Source organism: Salmo salar, chromosome 04 (genome assembly GCF_965601325.2).
Source record: "Salmo salar chromosome 04, fSalSal1, whole genome shotgun sequence".
NCBI classification, from domain to species: domain Eukaryota; kingdom Metazoa; phylum Chordata; class Actinopteri; order Salmoniformes; family Salmonidae; genus Salmo; species Salmo salar.
The window spans coordinates 37,711,975-37,733,074 of NC_138294.1; the positions used below are offsets into that span (position 1 = coordinate 37,711,975).

General features: G+C 40.0%; 1 protein-coding gene across 1 annotated transcript in view; it reads left to right on the plus strand.

Moving 5' to 3' along the window:
• Positions 1-1,689: 1,689 nt before the first annotated feature.
• zpld1a (zona pellucida-like domain containing 1a) overlaps positions 1,690-21,100 on the plus strand; it is a gene marked incomplete at its 5' end in the record, with an annotated part of 47,858 nt that continues 28,447 nt past the window's right edge. Inside the window, 6 exon segments of the mRNA NM_001165392.1 lie at positions 1,690-1,774; positions 2,412-2,525; positions 3,260-3,480; positions 4,208-4,389; positions 4,836-4,908; positions 8,596-8,693. Coding sequence (NP_001158864.1) covers positions 2,420-2,525; positions 3,260-3,480; positions 4,208-4,389; positions 4,836-4,908; positions 8,596-8,693 — 680 coding nt within the window.

The following is a 21,100-nucleotide window of genomic DNA, read 5'->3' on the forward strand; positions in this document are numbered from 1 at the left end:
TTTGCACACCAGTATTTCTACTTGCACATCACCATCTGCTCATCTATCACTCCAGTGTTAATTTGCTAAATTGTAATTACTTCGCTACTATGGCCTATTTATTGCCTTACCTCTTCATGCCATTTGCACACACTGTATATAGACTTTCTTTTTTCTATGGTGTTATTGACTGTATGCTTGTTTATTCAATGTGTAACTCTGTGTTGTTGTTTGTGTTGCACTGCTTTGCTTTATCTTGGCCAGGTTGCAGTTGTAAATGAGAACTTGTTCTCAACTAGTTTACCTGGTTAAATAAAGGTGAAATAACATTTTCAAATACTCTCTCTCACGCAACCGCCTTAAGAGGTCCCTGAACCAAAGTGTAGAAAAGGGAAGTTTGGTTATTGGGACTGACTCCTGAATGTTTCTGCCACTGTCTCTGCGGCCTTAACTGTACTTCACCTGCATCACCTGTACACAACACTGGAATGACAGGTCTAGAACATTGAAAAAGGATAGCGCTCGTACTGTATATCCAATATGGACTTACTAAGACAGGTAAGGTAAGAAGGACACACGGACACATCCACACACATTACAGGTTCATTTATACTGATGTGAGTTAAAATTCCAAAGAGAGAATAATCTGGCAACATTAACCAGCTATCAATTTTTGTGATGTCTGTTTTTTAATCACCTGAATTACCCTTCATGGATAATAATGGATCACTTGACTTGTGTGTCATCCAGCATAAGAAATAATGAGCTCTTTATACCAAACTATGGGGGAGAGAGGGGGGGGGGGGGGGGGGCGGCGGTTTCACAGATTAAACCTAGTCCTGGATTTAAAATAATTTTTATGGATATTCTCTATTGATCTTGCTTTTTAGTCCAGGATTAGGTGATATTGGCCCTATCAATACAGGAAAAAACATACAATTGAGAGATAGGTATACAATATGTCACTGATGGGCAAACTGGTGAACTAGCTAACATAATGACCAATTGAGTAATGAGAACAAGTGTGAGTTTTGTTTTAGCTTTTTCCTGACCTTAATTCAGAGTTGAGCAAAAATGTAATACCTAGAACTCCGCACCCACAGAAGAGGTCCTATCTGCACTTTGTCTATATGGCTCACATTATCTAGCCCTGCACATATAGTGCTGTCCATATGGAACATAGGACACTAGGGACTTGCTAATCCCATAAAAATTACTGTTAGGCCTTTTGGGAGCCTGAGAGCAGGAGTCAAAGTTGAAACATCAGGGGGACAGGTGGTGGCTCACTGCCCCAGAGAGGAGACCAGGGAAGGCCAGCAGAGATGTGTTGATGGAGGAAGGCTGGACACAAAGCGTGAAAAGACCTGGGCCCACTGCTGGCAAGAGAGAAAGAGCTGCTCAGTCAGCGCGCTGCACCCACTCCGTAGGCCGATGAAAAGATAATTCCCCCAGCACGGACCTCATGCGGCGTCAAACCGTTTGTGTGCGCTGACAGAGCCAGATCAAGCAGAAAGGATATGAGTGGGAAACTTCAAAACCTGCTCATGTTTCTGGATCTGTGAAAGGATTTGTATAACACATTCAGATGTGATGGACTTTCCCATGTTCTCCTGGACAGCCCTTTTTTTGTTGACGTGTTCAAATAATGAATCTCTTATGTTGCCGGGCTCTTTTCCCCCCCGACCCACACCATGTTTCTATTTGTGGTGTAGGGATGCTGTGCGGATCATTCCATCACATGCAGCAGTCCCGAGCATATGGAGAACCGCTGATTCGTCGACTTCCAAGGACCAGGGTGAGTAGCACTGGGGCTGTTTTTTACCTTGACAACCTTGAACAACTCAACTCCACTGATAGCCAGGGAAGCTCAACAAGCATTGACCAAGGGAACCCAGCTGCTTGAAAAGTTGCTGTTTCTCCACAACAAAAACCCTTATCTGATCATCATTAGATACAATATGTATATTATCATCATCTGATAAAAGGTTTTTAGACGTTGAGAAAACAAAGACAAGACTTAGCCCATTGTGCTTAGTAATGTTGCGGTGACAACCAAGCCAGTGGATTATATCAATATTTGGCTGTTTTGTCCATGGTTTTACCAAATAATCGTATCTTAACAAGTGCATTTGAGATAGATAATGTTCAGACGTCAAAAGACTAGCAGAATAATTGTCTTTGTGTTAACACTATTGCTGTTAGCAATAACTAGGATTTACAAAGTAAACCTTTTTGAATTAAATTGAAGGTGGATTTCTTGCACCTTATTCTTCATAGAAGTTAATGTTTGTCTCACTGTGATTTCTGAAATAACTAACAAAATCATGTTACTTTTTTATTCCCATGATGTACACTAAACTGAAGCTCTTAAACCAAAATATGTATGATATGGAAGATGGCAAAGACTGATGAAAAACATTGTTTTCCTCCAGGTGCTGAAATGGAACAAATATGTTTGATCATTTTGCTTATAAGTAAGGCATTATCAGTTGGAGCACAATTCAATGGATACAACTGTGATGCCAACTTCCACAGCCGCTTCCCTGGTGAGAAAATAAATACATTATATTCATTTAAATTCAATACAACTTCAATGCAGGTTATTCATATAACTTTATGAATGTAACATATAACTTTAACTTTACTCATATTGGACTGATGCATGTAACATATTTAGGATAGTGAATTGTTGCTATGTCTTATATATTTCAGAAAGTTTACATGGTTTATTCCGTCTTCGGAAAAACAGTGGAACCTTTATTTACACTTATAATGAAATACAATTTTATTGTTAGCTGTTCAACTGTCTGACGGCCTGGTGGTAGAAGCTGTCTTGGAGCCTTTGGTCCAAGACCCGATGCTGCTTGCTAGATGGTAACAGGGTTAACAGTCCATGGTCTGGGTGACTGTAGTCCTTGACGACCTTCGGGTCTTCCTCAAGCATTGCCTGCTGTAGATGTCTTGGAAGGCAGAGAGCTCGTCCCAAGTGAACTATTGGGCCATCTGCACCACCCTCTGTAGAGCTTTGCGGTTGTGGGCAGTGCAGTTGCCGTATCAGGCGGTGATGCAACCCATCAAGATGCTCTTGATATAGACATTTCCAAATTGAGCTCAAATCAATAAAATTATCATTGTTTTATTTTCTGTGCCAGTGTAAGCCTTCTTTAGTCTTTTTCTTTAGCCTTGTTTAGTTATCCCTCTTTGAAAAAAATGCATGTAAGGCCATAATATGATTTGTGCTGTGATAATAACTGTTGTTGTTTTCTCTGCTCTCTCCCAGCGGAGCGGGACATTAGTGTGTACTGTGGGGTGCAGACAATCACCCTCAAGATCAACTTTTGTCCTGTTCTCTTCTCCGGCTACACCGACACTGACCTGGCCCTCAACGGTCGCCATGGAGATGCCCACTGTCGTGGTTTCATCAATAACAACACCTTCCCCACCGTGGTCCTCTTCAGCATTAGCCTAGCCACCTTGGAGACATGTGGCAATGCCCTGGTGGTAAGGGGCCCATGCTTATTCCAACCACCTGTTTATAATGCCTTCTATCACACCTATGGGTCAGTTTCCTGGAAACAGATTAAGTTCTGGACTAAAAAGCACTTTTGATGGAGATTATTTATTGAGCATGTCTTGAAGTCCAGGACTAAGGTTAATCTGTATCCGGAAAACCCTAAAAGAGTTCATGACAGATCATGGCTCCTCTTACCGTGGCTCCAACCACAGAGCACTTACATCACTCCCAAGCCTTCAATTCTTCTAAAAGGCAGCAAAAAACAAAAGGAGATAAACAACTAAATAAAATGTCCTACTATTAGGAATCATCTTAAAAATGTACACAGTCATCTACAGTGTCTATGTTTTGATGTTGACAACCTACATTTTAGTTTCCAACAGTGGTTCAGTAATTGTAGTGGTGGTTGGGGTTGGGAGAATGGAAGCCTTGGAGAGGTGATTGCTTGTTCCTAGAAACAGCGGGAGAGATTCGAGAGGAGCCTTTACTAAGGTTGCCTTCTTCCCCATTTTGTTGTTTTGATTGTAGGGTGGTTCCTGGGCCGCTGATGCTGTGATAAAGGGAATTGAGTTAGGGATTAGCACGATGAGGGGGCATTAGCTTAATAGTATGGTTGATGTTATCGCCACTGGCCCTCTCTACTGATGGGACCTTTACTCCCATAATGATGGGGATGGGATGGGGCAGGCATTCACCACTGATTTTGTGTTGCAGGTTTCCACGGCTCAGGGGCCTAATGCTTATGGGAACCTCTCACTGGTGCAGATTGGGAACATATCAGGGTACATCGATACACCAGATCCCCCGACTATCATTAGCTACCTGCCAGGTCTGCTCTACAAATTCAGCTGTAGCTACCCTCTGGAATACCTGGTGAACAATACACAGCTGGCTTCGTAAGTGCTGTGAAATAATCCCTCAAGTTTCTATGATGATTTTTATCCATTCACATGTCTACAATTCCTCTGAATTCATAATACAATTAATAATAGAGATAATTCAAAGTCAGTGAAAAGTCATATGAATGTGTCAGAATTGTGTTGTCAATGGACTTAATTGATTACCATTTCAGATATACTGTACATAGGGATGCAGTAAACTGAAAATGACCAAAATGAAAAATTATTGGAGAGCACAATGAAGATAACACATGATTTGAGAAGGTTATAGAATCTAAGTTTTATGTTAAAAGAGAATGATGTATCACACTGACATATGGTCCATTTATCAAGATATCTGAAAGTAAACCAAGATAAACCATATGCAAATGTAACTCAATGTTGGATATAAATCAGGCAATAAAACATGTTTAGCATAACTTTCATTTTCATGTTTATTCAAGGTCAGCTGCTGCAATATCAGTGAAGGACAGCAATGGTACTTTTGTCAGCACTTTGAGTCTACTGCTTTACAATGTAAGTACATTTTACAAATTACACAATTGCATTTTCGCTATGGTACACTTTCACTGCTAGATTTACTAACCATATTATACAGGCAAAGTTTGCACCCAGGAATAAAATGTGCATAGAGTGCCTTCAGAAACTATTCACACCCCTTGACCTTTTCCACATTTTGTTGTATTACAAGGTGGGATTAAAATGGATTTAATTGTACTCTGTAATGTCAAAGTGGAAGAAAAATTCTAACATTTGTAAAAAATAAAATAATAATAATAATAAAAAACATGTCTTGATTAGATACTGTATACCTTCAACCCCCTGAGTCAATACATGTTAGAATAACCTTTGGCAGCAATTACAGCTGTGGAATAAGTCCCTCAGAGCTTTCCACACCACCTGGATTGTACAACATACGCCCATTATTATTTTCAAAATTCTTCAAGCTCTGTAAAATTCGTTGTTGATCATCGCTAGACAACCATTTTCAGGTCTTTCCATAGATTTTCAAGCAGATTTAAGTCAAAACTTTAACTCAGCCACACAGGAACATTCATTGTCTTCTTGGTAAGCAACTCCAGTGTAGATTTGCACTTGTGTTTTAGGTTATTGTCCTGCTGAAAGTTGAATTCGTATCCAGGTGTCTGGTGGAAAGCAGACTGAACCAGGTTATCCTCTAGGGTTTTGCCTGTACTTAGCTCCATTCCTTACATTTTTTATCCTGAAAAACGACCCTGTCCTTAATGATGACAAGCATACCAATAACATTATGCAGCCACCACTATGCTTGAAAGTATGGAGAGTGGTACTCAGTAATGTGTTGAATTGAATTTGCACCAAACATAAGACTTTATTCAGGATAAAAAGTTAATTCATTTGCCACAGTTTTTGCAGTATTACTTTAGTGCTTTGTTGCAAACAGGATGCATGTTTAGGGATATTTTTATTCTGTACAGGCTTACTTCTTTTCACTCTGTCAATTAGGTTAGTATTGTGGAGTAACTACAATGTTGGTGATCCATCCTCAGTTTTCTACTATCACAGTCATTAAACTCTGTAATAGTTTTGGAGTCAGCATTGGCCTCATAGTGAAATCCCTGAGCGGTTTGCTTCCTCTCCGGTAATTGAGGTAGGAAGGATGCCTGTATCTTTGTAGTTACTGGGTGTTTTGATACACATCCAAAGTGTAATTAATTACTTCACCATCCTCAAAGGGATATCCAATGTCTACCAATAGGTGCCCTTCTTCGCCAGGCATTGGAAAACCTCCCTGGTCTTTGTGGTTGAATTTGTGTTTGAAATTCACTGCTCGACCTTACAGATAATTGTATGGGTGGGGTACAGAGATGAGGTAGTCATTCAAAAATCATGTTAAACGCTATTATTGCACACAGATTGAGTCCATGCATGTTATTATGTGACTTGTTAAGCAAATATTTGGTCCTGAACTTATTTAGGCTTGCCATAACTGGGGTGTTGAATATTTATTGACTCAAGATATTTCAGCTTTTCATTTTTTATTAATTTACTTAATAAAATACGAAAAACATAATTCCACTTTGACATTATAGGGTATGGTGTGTAGGCCAGTAACAAACAATCTCAATTTAATCAAATTCAGGCTGTAACACAACAAAATGCGGAAAAAGTCAATGGGTGTGAATACTTTCTGAAGGCACTGTAGAGCAAAATGGTCAAATAGAAGTCAATCATAAACAATGTCCCACAAATATATACTGCTCAAAAAAATAAAGGGAACACGAAAATAACACATCCTAGATCTGAATGAATGAAATCTTATTAAATACTTTTTTCTTTACATAGTTGAATGTGCTGACAACAAAATCACACAAAAATAATCAATGGAAATCCAATTTATCAACCCATGAAGGTCTGGATTTGGAGTCACACAAAATTAAAGTGGAAAACCACACTACAGGCTGATCTGATGTTGATGTAATGTCCTTAAAACAAGTCAAAATGAGGCTCAGTAGTGTGTGTGGCCTCCACGTGCCTGTATGACCTCCCTACAACGCCTGGGCATGCTCCTGATGAGGTGGCGGATGGTCTCCTGAGGGATCTCCTCCCAGACCTGGACTAAAGCATCCGCCAACTCCTGGACAGTCTGTGGTGCAACGTGGCGTTGGTGGATGGAGCGAGACATGATGTCCCAGATGTGCTCAATTGGATTCAGGTCTGGGGAACGGGCGGGCCAGTCCATAGCATCAATGCCTTCCTCTTGCAGGAACTGCTGACACACTCCAGCCACATGAGGTCTAGCATTGTCTTGCATTAGGAGGAACCCAGGGCCAACTGCACCAGCATATGGTCTCACAAGGGGTCTGAGGATCTCATCTCAGTACCTAATGGCAGTCAGGCTACCTCTGGCGAGCACATGGAGGGCTGTGCGGCCCCCCAAAGAAATGCCACCCCACACCATGACTGACCCACCGCCAAACTGGCCATGCTGGAGGATGTTGCAGGCAGCAGAACGTTCTCCACGGCGTCTCCAGACTCTGTCACGTCTGTCACATGTACTCAGTGTGAACCTGCTTTCATCTGTGAAGAGCACAGGGCGCCAGAGGCGAATTTGCCAATCTTGGTGTTCTCTGGCAAATGCCAAACGGCTTGCACGGTGTTGGGCTGTAAGCACAACCCCCACCTGTGGACGTCGGGCCCTCATACCACCCTCATGGAGTCTGTTTCTGACCGTTTGAGCAGACACATGCACATTTGTGGCCTGCTGGAGGTCATTTTGCAGGGCTCTGGCAGTGCTCCTCCTGCTCCTCCTTGCACAAAGGCGGAGGTAGCGGTCCTGCTGCTGGGTTGTTGGCCTCCTCCACGTCTCCTGATGTACTGGCCTGTCTCCTGGTAGCGCCTCCATGCTCTGGACACTACGCTGACAGACACAGCAAACCTTCTTGCCACAGCTCGCATTGATGTGCCATCCTGGATGAGCTGCACTACCTGAGCCACTTGTGTGGGTTGTAGACTCCGTCTCATGCTACCACTAGAGTGAAAGCACCGCCAGCATTCAAAAGTGACCAAAACATCAGCCAGGAAGCATAGGAACTGAGAAGTGGTCTGTGGTCACCACCTGCAGAACCACTCCTTTATTGGGGGTGTCTTGCTAATTGCCTATAATTTCCACCTGTTGTCTATTCCATTTGCACAACAGCATGTGAAATATATTGTCAATCAGTGTTGCTTCCTAAGTGGACAGTTTGATTTCACAGAAGTGTGATTGACTTGGAGTTACATTGTGTTGTTTATGTGTTCCCTTTATTTTTTTGAGCAGTGTATATTAACCATAAAGACACTATATTCATTTTATCTCCTTCTGAAATGCAAATCAAAGTTATTTCATATCTTAATAGAAGTTCTATCACATCCAGACAAAGGAAGTATTGAGTAGTTTTCATGATTGGAAATTTGACAGTTGATATGAAATACAGGGGCAGTGTAGCTATTATACATTTACAGGTCAAATAACTAATTACAGATTATTCCAGTAACGGAGGAGGTTTCTGCCAATTTACCCTAAATTTATTGCAAAAATGAATAATACAATTGAAAGAGTATTTTTTCGAACTCAGATTACAAATCCAGTGCAATTCATGAATCCTGTCCTCATCTAAATGTTAATGAGGGATTAAAACAATTGTGACTTGTTGATTTCTTTGTGTGTTTGTCTCTGTAAAGGACTCGTCATACGTTCAGCAGCTGTCAATCCCTATGGCGGGGCTCACACTGAAGACACGTGTGTTTGCAGCAGTCAAAGCTACCAACTTGGACAGGAGGTAACCAATCATTTAATTTCATCAAGAACTTCCAAGAGCCATATAACATGTCTGCAGACCCTTCTTGAACTTCGGCAATAATGGAATGTACATTAGGGACTTGATTGGTGGGAAAGTGACAACCACGGCAGCGGCAAAAATGTTTCCGCAGTGCAAACGTATGTATTGTTAGAGTAGGACGCTGATCTAGGATCAGGTCTCTTCATGTCCATGTGAATGTTGTTTATTATGATCCAAAAGTTAACATTGATCTTAGATCAGCATTCTGACTCTGAGATGCTTTATGAATACTGGCCCTGAACTGTATGTTCGACCTTAGTGAGTGCATTTTTTTTAAACTTTTGGAGTTAGATAATACTATAATATTACTTAGCAGGAACGTAAAAATACACATATTTTCACTACACACAATGTGAATCATTATCCCACTGCCCTAAATACAGCTCTGCAGTAGATCAGATTGGTTGTGAATGCGAAAGAAATTCACACCTCTTTAGGCTTGGTGCTACAGTAGCTAGCGGAGTAGAAGGCTTCTACCCCCAAGCCATAAGACTTCTGAACATCTAGTCAAATGGCTACCCAGACTATTTGCAGTGCACCCCCCTCCCCACCCCCTCTTTACACCACTGCTACTCTCTGTTGTCATCTATGCATAGTCACTTTAATAACTCTACCTACATGTACATACTACCTCAACTAACCGGTGCCCCCGCACATTGACTCTGTATCGGTACCCCCCTGTATATAGTCTCGCTATTGTTATTTTACTGCTGCTCTTTAATTACTTGCTACTTTAATCTCTTATTCTTATCCATATATTTTTTTTAACTGCATTGTTGGTTAGAGCCTGCAAGTAAGCATTTTACTGGAAGGTCTACACCTGTGTATTCGGCGCATGTCACTAATAACATTTTATTTTAACACTTGAAAAAGAAAAGAGATCCTCACACTCTAGGAGCTCAGATACAATAATTAAATAACCAACATTTCGACAGCCAAGCTTCTGATAGGCTAATTGACATAATTTGAGTCAATTGGAGGTGTACTTGTGGATGTATTTCAAGGCCTACCTTCGAACTAAATGCCTCTTTGCTTGACATCATGGGAAAATCAAAAGAAATCAGCCAAGACCTCAGAAAAAAATTATAGACCTCCACAAGTCTGGTTCATCCTTGGGAGCAATTCCCAAATGCCTGAAGATACCACGTCCATCTGTACAAACAATAGTACGCAAGTATAAACCCCATTGGACCATGCAGCCGTCATACCGCTCAGGAAGGAAGGTGTTCTGAGGGAAAAAAGGGGGGATGCAACTCAATATTATTATATTTATCAATCTAGCTTATGAGTTTTAAATTTCCACTTCCTCAGATGGAAGGAATTCCAACCATAAGTTAAAAGTGTGAAAATGGAGCATAATTCAGGTTTAATACACTTTTCTCTCTGCAAGTATTCTGACCTTGAACTTAAGCATGAGAATAGCATGCTACTCACCTGCTATTTGTCTGGGGTGGAGATCAAAGAAATGAATGTGTGGTGGAGGTGTGTTTACAGATATGCCGTATTTTGACCTTGACTTCATTCCCTCATTCCACCACTTTCATGCACAGTGAACACGGTTGAAGTGGAACAACCTCTTTATTTTCTCAGATTAAAATAACATTCTCCATGCACTGTAATTTACAAATTGATAAGCGCTATTGATAAGAGCTAGGTAAATGAGTAAGCTGTTTGGATAAGGGGATTGTACATATACATGACAATTGTTTTAGATCTATTTTACCTTATGATCGCTGGAGACAAAGTTTAGGAAATGCTGGACTTATAACTTGCAGATATGAAATGTGGAGACCGAAGTTATACGCTTCTGTAGCCATGCGCAAATGTAACCCACCAAGTTGATTTTTGATTTCTAGAGTGCCCCAACTTTTCACTGTATTTCTTTACCATCTATATTGTGCTAAATATTGTCCACTATCAGTAGACAACATTAGTTATACCAGCATACATTTATTTCTGTCACTTCAGTGTTACTTTCCTTACATTTTGTATCATTCCATTACATTGTTAGTTTATCTTTCTTTCCTCTGTCACGTTCGTGTGGTTGTTCCTGAGGATCGCTAGCAATAGTGAATCATATTAGGCTAACAAATTCAAAGTTGTGCAGTAATTTGGAACTTGTAAACAACTTGAATCATTATGGAATGCAGACCACAAAAGGCAGTTTAAACCTTGAGCCTGGCGACTGGACAGTTGAGCTGTTGTCAGAGTTCCATGATTATTAGGGTATATTTATAGGACTACTGTTCAACCCCTATTGTACTGTCACGGTTGTCGTATGAAAGAGACCAAGGCGCAGCATGCGTATCGTTCCACATCTTTATTACTATGTGAAACTATGCAAGACAGACAAACTATAAACAAAAACAACAAACCGTGACGAAGAGGTGCTACATGCATAAACTCAAAATAATCTCCCACAAACACTAGTGGGAAAAACAACAACTTAAATATGATCCCCAATTAGAGACAACGATGACCAGCTGCCTCTAATTGGGAATCATACAAAAAACCCAACCTAGAACACAACATAGAAAATGTAAACTAGACAAAAACCCAACATAGAAAAAAGAACCTAGACCACAACAGAAATGTTAAACTAGACAAAAAAAACTAAATAGAAAAAAGAAACTAGAACCAAACATAGAAATAAATAAACTAGACAAAACCCCCCAGTCACGCCCTGAGCTACTCTACCATAGAAAAATACGAGGTCTCTATTGTCAGGACATGTACACTTTTCTCACCTTCCAATATTTAATGGATTAAACAATTTAATATGGCAACTTTCAGAATGAATCAAAACACAGAATTTTTGATTCCCCAATACTGTATGTGTTGTGTGTAAAGGCTCTCCAAATCTGTTTTTTATTTTTCATAAATACTTTCCAATCCCAAAATAATATACAAGATCAAAGTATCTTTAAATCTACCAATTAGTGCTGAAAAGGAGACAAAATATGTATGTATTTACATGGCTCTCTTTCATTGATCCCTAATATTGTAAACCGTTCTATATATTCTAGTGAATATTATTTAACATACAGTACCAGTCAAAGGTTTGGATTTTTCTTTAGTTTGACTATTTTGTACATTGTAGAATAATATTGAAGACATCGAAACTCTGATAAACACGTGGAATCATGCAGTAACCATAAAAGTGTTAAACAAATTAAAATATGTTATTTGAGATTCTTCAAAGTAGACACCCTTTATGACAGCTTTGCACACTCTTAGCATTCTCTCAAACGGCTTCACCTGGAATTTTTTTCCAATTCTCTTGAAGGACTTCTCACATATGCTGAGCACTTGTTGGCTGCTTTTCCTTCACTCTGCGGTCCAACTCATCACAAACCATCTCAATTGGGTTGAGGTCGGGTGATTGTGGAGGCCAGGTCATCTGATGCAGCACTCCATCACTCTCCTTCTTGGTCAAATAGCACTTACACAACCTGGTGGTGTGTTGGGTCATTATCCAGTTGAAAAACAAATGATGGTCCCACTAAGCGCAAACCAGATGGGATGGCGTATTGCTGCAGAATGCTGTGGTAGCAATGCTAGTTTAGTGTGCCTTGAATTCTAAATAAATCATCACAGACAGTGTCACCAGCAAAGCACCCCCACACAATCACACATCCTCCTCCATGCTTCACGGTGGGAACCAAAACTACAGAGATAATCCGTTCACCTACTCTGTATCTCACAAAGACACAGTGGTTGGAACCAAAAATCTCACATTTGGACTCATCAGACCAAAGGACAGATTTCCACCAGTCTAAGGTCCATTGATCGTGTTTCTTGGCTCAAGCAAGTCTCTTCCTCTTATTGGTGTCTTTTAGTAATGGTTTCTTTGCCACAATTTGACCATGATGCCTATTTGAACTCTGTGAAGCATTTATTTGGGCTGCAATGTGAGGTGCAGTCAACTCTAATGAACTTGTCTGTAACGGTTGTCGTCGGGAATGGAGGACCAAAACACAGCAGGAATGTGGATGCTCATCTTGATATTTATTTTAAACCAAGAAAAACACCAAAATGAAGACCGACCGATCAACAAAACAGTCTTTTCAGGCACACTCAGCAAAACAAGAAACAATCTCCCACAACACTACACCAAACAATTACCCATATATAGGACTCTCAGAGGCAACGAGAAACACCTGCCTCCAATTGAGAGTCCAGCACCCAAACCTAAACATAGAAAACCTAAACTAGACAGAATGCAGAAATACAACTTAGAACATACTAACCTAGAACATACCCCCAAAACCCAGGAACACATAAATCAAACACCCCTCTACAACACACACAAAACCCCCACCATACAAAACAAACATCCCTCTGCCACGTCCTGACCAAAATACTAAACAACTACTCCCTCTGCTGGTCAGGACGTGACATTGTCCTCTGCAGCCGAGGTAACTCTGGGTCTTCCTTTCCTGTGGCGATCCTCATGAGAGCCAGTTTCATCATAGCTCTTGATGATTTTTGCCACTGCTCTTGAAACTTTCGAAGTTCTTGACATTTTCCAGATTGACAGACCTTCATGTCTTAAAGTGAGAGACTGTCATTTATCTTTGCTTATTTGAGCTGATCTTGCAATAATATGGACTTGGTCTTTTACCAAATAGGGCTATTTGTATATTATACCACCCTTACCTTATCACAACACAACTGATTGGCTCAAACGCAGGGCTAGGGGGCAGCATTGACACGGCTGGATAAAAAACATACCCGATTTAATCTGGTTACCACTCCTACCCAGTAACTAGAATATGCATATACTTATTACATATGGATAGAAAACACCCTAAATTTTCTAAAACTGTTTGAATGGTGTCTGTGAGTATAACAGAACTCAAATGGCAGGTCAAAACCTGAGAGATTCCTTTACAGGAAGTGGCCTGTCTGACCATTTGTTGAACTTCTTTTCCATCTCTATCATTTACTAAGGATCTCTGCTCTAACGTGACACTTCCCACGTCTTCCATAGGCTCTCAGAGCCCGGGAAAAAACAGAATGTCGTCATTCCAGCCCCAGGCTGAAACACATTATCGCCTTTCTCAAGTGGCCGATCAAGAGACACTGGCTTATGCGCGTGACCCCGACCGCCCCCGCCTTTGGGATTTTTTCCTCTGTTTGCCGAAAAGGAGATTCCCTGTCGGAATATTATCGCTTTTCTACGAGAAAAATGTCGTAAAAATTGATTTTAAACAGCGGTTGACATGCTTCGAAGTACGGTAATGGAATACTTAGAATTTTATTGTCACGAATTGCGCCATGCGCGTGACACTTCTTTACTATTTCGGATAGTGTCTGGAACGCACGAACAAAACGCCGCTATTCGGATATAACGATGGATTATTTTGGACCAAACCAACATTTGTTATTGAAGTAGCAGTCCTGGGTGTGTATTCTGACGAAGACAACAAAAGGTAATGAAACTTTTATAATAGTAAATATGATTATGGTGAGTGCTAAACTTGCCGGGTGTCTCAATAGCGAGCCCGTGATGCCTGGGCTATGTACTTAGAATATTGCAAAATGTGCTTTCACCAAAAAGCTATTTTATAATCGGACATATCGAGTGCATAGAGGAGGTCTGTATCTATAATTCTTAAAATAATTGTTATGCTTTTTGTGAACGTTTATCGTGAGTAATTTAGTAAAATGTTAGCGAATTCCCCGGAAGTTTGCGGGGGGTATGCTAGTTCTGAACGTCACATGCTAATGTAAAAAGCTGGTTTTTGATATAAATATGAACTTGATTGAACAAAACATGCATGTATTGTATAACATAATGTCCTAGGGTTGTCATCTGATGAAGATCATCAAAGGTGAGTGCTGCATTTAGCTGTCTTCTGGGTTTTGGTGACATTATATGCTGGCTTGAAAAATGGGTGTCTGATTATTTCTGGCTTGGTACTCTGCTGACATAATCTAATGTTTTGCTTTCGTTGTAAAGCCTTTTTGAAATCGGACAGTGTGGTTAGATTAACGAGAGTCTTGTCTTTAAATGGCTGTAAAATAGTCATATGTTTGAGAAATTGAAGTAATAGGATTTTTAAGGTTTTGAAAATCGCGCCACAGGATAGCAGTGGCTGTTACGTAGGTGGGACGAATTCGTCCCGCCTAGCCTAGAGAGGTTAAGAAGGAAAGAAATTCCACAAATTAACTTTTAACAAGGCATTCTCTCATGAAGCTGATTGAGAGAATGCCAAGAGTGTGCAAAGCTGTCATCGATTCAAAGGGTGGCTATTTTGAAGAATCTCAAATATAAAATATATTTAGATTTGTTTAACACTTTTTTGGTTACTACATGATTCTATATGTGTTATTTCATAGTTGTGATGTCTTCACTATTATTCTACAATGTAGAAAATAGTAAAACTAAAGAAAACCACTGGAATGAGCAGCTGTGCCCAAACTTTTGACTGGTACTGTATATTATTACTATTCTTCTTCATATACTATTCTTCAGATATACCACATTCTATCCATATACATCCCATATGATATACATTATATACACAACAGTATGTGGACACCCCCAAATTAGCGGATTTGGTGGTTTCAGCCACAGGTGTATAAAATCAAGCACAATTTTTGTGTCATTTAGCAGACGTAATTAGGTGCCTTGCAGACGTAAAAGTGCCTTGCTCAAGGGCACGTTGACATTTTTTCCCATTGTTGGCTCTGGGATTCAAACCAGCAACCTTTCAATTACTAGTCCAACTCTCAAACCGCTAGGCTACCTGTCATCCATGCAATATCCATAGAAAACATTGGCAGTAGAATGGCCTTACTCATGTCAAGTCCAGCCCATCCATAATCTCAGCCATTCATGGCTAGCCGGAAGGTTCCTGCCTTTTTCCGTGGCTAAACCAACTTGGCTCGTAATTGAAGGTTCACGTGTTCTAGAAAGGAATTTAAAAAAAATGTACTTTTGTCACGGGCGTCGTATTGATTAGACCAGAACGCAGCAGGAGTCTGTATACTCATCTTTTTATTTGGCAGAAAGAAGGAAAACCAATACAAAACACACGTATACAAAAACAACAACGACAAACAGTCCTGTAAGGCATACAGCTATACACGAAACAACTACCCACAAATTCCCATAGAAAAAACACCCCTCTTAAATAGGACCTTCAATTAGAAGCAACTAGGAGCAGCTGCTTCCAATTGAAGGTCAAGCCAACAAACACCACATAGAAATAGACATACTAGAACTAACATAGAAATAGACTAACAAGAACATAACCCAACAAACCCTGAAACACTCTAAACAAACACACTCCTGTCACGTCCTGACCAAACTACAATAACAAATAACCCCTTATACTGGTCAGGACGTGACAACTTTGATAAAAAAAAAAATGTAAGTTCAAATGCCTCTCCTGTGAAGAAGTGATGCGCGACACATGCGTAGTTTCCTGAAAACGAGTCAAATATGTAACTGCTTTGCTTTAAATAGCAACACTTTTAAAGAGCTTTAGCAAGCCCGACAACTGTACTTGTAAAGTTAGCATGTAGTTTGTAATGTACATTTTTCATCCTGTGAAAATGTTTGTACTCAGGGGCACCCTGGGCTAGCCTGAATAAATACAAGTTAATACTAAAATAAATAAACACATGGGTGTCTGAGCTGTGTTCTTATTGTTGGAACAGACAGCTCGGGTCTTTCAACATCTTAATACCTCTTACAAAGACAAGTAGTGATGCAATCAATCTCTCTTCTACTTTGAGCCAGGAGAGATTGACTTGCATGTGATTGATATTATCCCTCTGTGTACATTTAAGGGCCAGCCGTGCTGCTCTGTTCTGGGCCAACTGTAATTTGCCTATGTCCCTCTTTGTGGCAAATGACCAAATGAATGGACAGTAGTCCAGGTGCGACAAAGCTAGGACCTTTAGGACTTGTTTTGTTGATAGCAATGTCATGAAAGCAGAGCAGTGCTTTATTACAGACCTCTCCCCATCTTAGCTACAGTTGCATCAATATGTTTTGACCATGACAGTTCAGACTCCTCAACATGCTCAATTTCCAAATTATTCATTAGAAGATTTAGTTGAGGTTTAGGGTTTAGTGAAATCCCTCTTTGTTAAGTGATTTCACTTGCTGTGGTAGCTGACGTGTATAATGTTGAGTCATCAGCATACATTGACACACAGGCTTTACTCAGTGCCAGTGGCAGGTCTTTAGTAACGATTGAAAAAAGTAAGGGGCTTAGAGAGCTGCCCTGGGGAATGCGCGACTCTGCATGGATTATGTTGGAGAGGATTCCATTAAAAAGCCCCCTCTGTTAGACAGGTAACTCTCAATCCACGATATAGCAGGGGATGTAAAGCCATACCACATGTGTTTTTCCATCTGCAGATCATGATCCATGTCAAAAGCTGCACTGAAGTCTAACAAAACAGCCCTAACAAATCTTCTTATTATGAATTTATTTCAACCAATCATCAGTCATTTGTTAGTGTCATACATGTTGAGTGCCTTTCCCTATAATTGTGCTGAAAGTCAGTTGTTAATTTCTTTACTGTAAAATAGCATTGTATCTGGTCACATTTCTTTCCAAAAGTTCACTAAGGTTTGGTAACAGTCTGTTTGGTCAGGGTACTTTGCAATTCTTGGATAGCGGAATTACTTTTGCTTCCTTTCAGGCCTCAGGCAGACACTTTCTTGTAGCCTTAGATTGAAGAGATGGCAAATAGGAGTGGCAATATAGTCCGCTATCCTCCTCAGTAATTTCATAGACAACAATACTCACTTTATGGAATTGAAAATGACAAAGCTTGTCTTTCATAATTTGGTCAGTTATACATGGATGTGTCGGTTCAGAATTTGTTGTTGGTATGTCATGCCTAAATTAGCTAATCTTGCTAATGAGTTTTGTGACAAATGAGCCATCTGATTCAATTAATGATTGGGCTGAGTTCGCCTTTTTGCCCAACATTTCATTTAAGTTGCTATAAGGCTTGATACTATTATTATTTACACATTTATCTTTATGTCATAGTATAGTTTCTTCTTATTTTTATTCAGTTTAGTCACATGATTTCTCAATTTCAAGTACGTTGGCTGATCAGCTGTGCAGCCAGACTTTCCCATCCCACAAAGGATGGGAAACTAACCTAAATCACTCATACTTTTCTCGTATAGTTCACTTTTATAATACTCAAATATTCAATTAATGGTGGCCAATATTGAGAGATGAGGCTACCCTCACATTTCTGAAATTACATGAGCAATTGATGTTTACTGATCACGAAAGGCATGCAGTTACTTGCTCTATAACTTTGATGATAAAGTGCAATTGTTTTGCATGGAATGATTGACCATTTTTTGTTCTGACTATGCTCTTCAAGAGGTGATGCTATAACAACCAAATAGTTGACATTCCCTTGATAACGGCACGCAGTTGTCAATGGTTTTGGCGGAGCTGGGGATCTCCTTGCCCCCCAGGAGCCAAGTCGAACATTCTGTGATGTATTGTGATGTTTTACTGATAATGACCTACAGCGCATTTGGAAAGTATTCAGACATCGTGACTTTTTCCACATTTTGTTACGTTACAGACTTATTCTAAAATGGATTAAATTGGTATTTTTCCTCTTCAAGCTACATACAATACCCCATAATGACAAAGCAAGAGCAGTTTTTAGAACTTTTTGCCAAATTATTACAAATAAAAAACTGAAATGTCACATTTACATAAGTACTCAGACCTTTTACTCATTACTTTGTTGAATCACCTTTGGCAGTGATTACTGTCGTGGAAAATTGCAAAATTATGTTATAATGCTTGTATTGTATTATAATGGTTGTTTTATACGACAGAATAGAGTATTCTTAACTATTGTCTGTGTGTTCTACTGTGGATGGGCCTCTATGAGATAAAACTGACAGAGGAAATTTACGATGTCTTTGGGAGATAAAACGTAAAGAGCATTCCAGATAACATGAGCTAATGTTTTTGTGCTATATCGTACCAGGGTGAGACGGTTCCAGTTTGGAGTAGGAGGACCAGACACTGGTCTATACAACGAAAACTGTTGACACAGCAGTTGCTGTCTGCTATGTTTTACAGATATCTTTCATACAAATATTAACCTCTTACATCTAGATGTTCCGCTAGCGGAACACCTGCTCCAATATCCAATGATGGGCGTGGCGCGAAATACAAATTCCTCTAAAATCCGAAAACTTCAATTTTTCAAACATATGACTATTTTACAGCATTTTAAAGACAAGACTCTTGTTAATCTAACCACACTGTCCGATTTCAAAAAGGCTTTACAGCGAAAGAAAAACATTAGATTATGTCAGCAGAGTACCCAGCCAGAAATAATCAGACTACCCATTTTTCAAGCTGGCATATAATGTCACAAAAAACAAAACCACAGCTAAATGCAGCACTAACCTTTGATGATCTTCATCAGATGACACTCCTAGGACATTATGTTATACAATACATGCATGTTTTGTTCAATCAAGTTCATATTTATATCAAAAAACAGCTTTTTTACATTAGCATGTGACGTTCAGAACTAGCATACCCCCCGCAAACCTCCGGTGAATTTACTAAATTACTCACGATAAACGTTCACAAAAAACATAACAATTATTTTAAGAATTATAGATACAGAACTCCTCTATGCACTCGATATGTCCGATTTTAAAATAGCTTTTCGGTGCAAGCACATTTTACAATATTCTCAGTAGATAGCCCGGCATCACAGGGCTAGCTATTTAGACACCCACCAAGTTTAGCACTCACCAATATCAGATTTACTATTAGAAAAGTTTGATTACCTTTCCTGTTCTTCGTCAGAATGCACTCCCAGGACTTCTACTTCAATAACAAATGTTGGTTTGGTCCCAAATAATCCATCGTTATATCCAAATAGCTGCGTTTTGTTCGTGCGTTCAAGACACTATCCGAAAGGGTAAATAAGGGTGACGAGCATGGCGCATTTCGTGACAAAACATTTCTAAATATTACATTACCGTACTTCGAAGCATGTCAACCGCTGTTTAAAATCAATTTTTATGCCATTTTTCTCGTAAAAAAGCGATAATATTCCGACCGGGAAATCGTTTTTTATTACAAAGAGAGTGAAAGTAAAAGCATGCTATCCCCTCATGCACGAGCCTCAGTCTAATGGCCCTCTGATAGAGCACTTGCCAAACGCGCTAATGTGTTTCAGCCTGGGGATGGAATTACATCGTTCAGCTTTTTCCCGCCTTCTGAGAGCCCATGGGAGCCGTAGGAAGTGTCACGTCATGCCGTGTCAATACTGCCCCCTAGCCCTAACAGGTTAACGTAAAGACTTTAAACTCAGGATTCTGTAAAAGCCTACCCCATTGAGGAAATGTGTTTACTTTCAGCTTCCTGTGCCAACAGGAAGTCTCTTAAATTGGCATCAAAGGGGCTGTTTCGAAAGGGTTAAAAGAGTAACATCTTTCCAAAACTTCAAATGTGTGATTAGGCAACCCTCATGAACTGTAAATCAGTCATTTCTCCCATCAGATTTCCAAGAAAAACTCACACACACACACACACAGCAAGGATGAAGTGACACAGTGTGGGGCTTAGAGACACACAGAGCCAACAATAGTTATCTTCGTCTGAACTATCAAAGAACCGCTAGACCTAGAGCTCTGAAATTTTTGAAACCTGTTCTAGATCTCAAGTCAATAGTGCGTGGTGAGTTATGTGGCTCTAGAAGGTTCTCAGACCGAGAAACAGCCTCGTATATTTGCAATAACTTCAATTCATTTTGACCATCACGAAAATGACAACATTTAGAAAAGTCCCAGAGTCTCAAAACTAGGTGCATTGAAACCACCTCGGCCCATAGAGACGGACCTTAACGTTTCTGTCCGATAGCTCATTCAAGGACCCCATAGCAATGCCCGGAAAATGTGCATTTTCAGCACCAATTAAGGTTGCTGCTCGGGCTCCAAATGACCTATCGAGCCAAACTTGGGATTTGGGGTCGCCTCAGCTAGGCCTACACATATTGTCAGAACTGGACCCGCAGCTAGAACGTAACTATGTGTTTTATGTTTTTATTATGGTTTAAACAGAAGGCGCTGTGAATTTTGGGCTTGCTCTGAAATATGTGATAGTTGGCTTCTAAACGAGTTTGAAAAAGTGGGTGTGGTGTCAGTTTGTATCAGTTTGGTGTCAGAATGATATCTAATTGACTGTTGGACGGTGACTTGCTGGCTGACTTTTGTCCATTTGCAATATGTTTGAACAGTGATAGACCATCACCAAATTGACATTCTGAAATCAACACAACGAGCAATGGAGAGGAACCACTATCACTGCCCG